Source organism: Priapulus caudatus, unplaced genomic scaffold (assembly GCF_000485595.1).
Source record: "Priapulus caudatus unplaced genomic scaffold, Priapulus_caudatus-5.0.1 Scaffold172, whole genome shotgun sequence".
NCBI classification, from domain to species: Eukaryota; Metazoa; Priapulida; class Priapulimorpha; order Priapulimorphida; family Priapulidae; genus Priapulus; species Priapulus caudatus.
This window is the reverse complement of record NW_014577233.1, coordinates 170,961-171,838: the sequence shown is the minus strand read 5'-3', so window position 1 is coordinate 171,838 and position 878 is coordinate 170,961. Positions and strand designations below refer to the sequence as shown.

Sequence of the window (878 nt, the reverse complement as noted above, 5' to 3'; positions counted from 1 at the left end):
ATATTTTAATAAATTGCGTGGTTAAAACGTTTACCGCGTAAAGAAATTAAACGAGAGAATGTTTGCGGTAGGATTTGGGATGTCACGAAGGGCACGGAAGTGAAGAAGTTGGACGTGCCATCGAATGTGACCGGCATCGAGCTGTCACAGGACAAGGAGATCCTGACGGTCACCTACAGTAACACCGTCACCTTCTACAACGCTGACACGTGAGGACACAATTAAAAAAATCTTTGTTTGCCCTCACCCGACCCAGGCTGAAAAGTTTGGGTAGGTAGGTAGGCTTTTTTTGAGGGGGGTCTTTTTTACAAATTCAGCATGGTGTCTACATGCTCGGGTGTGCTTGTGTGGAGATACCTTTTATGTTGAATGTTTCTTTTGCTGGGTACATATAATGTATTGCCTACAGATTTATATAATGTACAGTGACACAATTTGTAAAAAGAAAAGAAAAAAAAAGAATCGGAAAGATCAATAAAATATGTTGAGTCGGCCCCTTTTTGGCGGGTCGGTCGGTGAGGGCAAACAAACAATATTTTTATCATGGCCTCATTGTTTTTTCACTGGCCAAAAATGTAATTATCATTAATATATTTTATTTATTTTTCATCCTGTCTTGTAATTATTCCAACGTGAGCAAGACAAATTTTAACAAACATTTCAAGCCCGCAGAGACATAACACGTGTGAGATATTTGGCTATGGTGAAGGTAGGTAGCTTCACTCAGACATAACACGTGTGAGATATTTGGCTACGGTGAAGGTAGCTTCACTCAGACATAACACGTGTGAGATATTTGGCTACGGTGAAGGTAGCTTCACTCAGACATAACACGTGTGAGATATTTGGCTACGGTGAAGGTAGCTTCACTCAGACAT

The 878-nt window shown here is 40.5% G+C and overlaps 1 protein-coding gene across 1 annotated transcript in view; it reads right to left on the bottom strand.

Annotated features, from left to right (window-relative positions):
- The window catches only part of LOC106806663 (vigilin-like), a gene marked incomplete at its 3' end in the record, with an annotated part of 53,142 nt that overhangs the window by 13,575 nt on the left and 38,689 nt on the right, over positions 1-878 (bottom strand). The window contains 1 exon segment of the mRNA XM_014808676.1: positions 87-141. Within this exon segment, the coding sequence (XP_014664162.1) occupies positions 87-141 (55 nt within the window).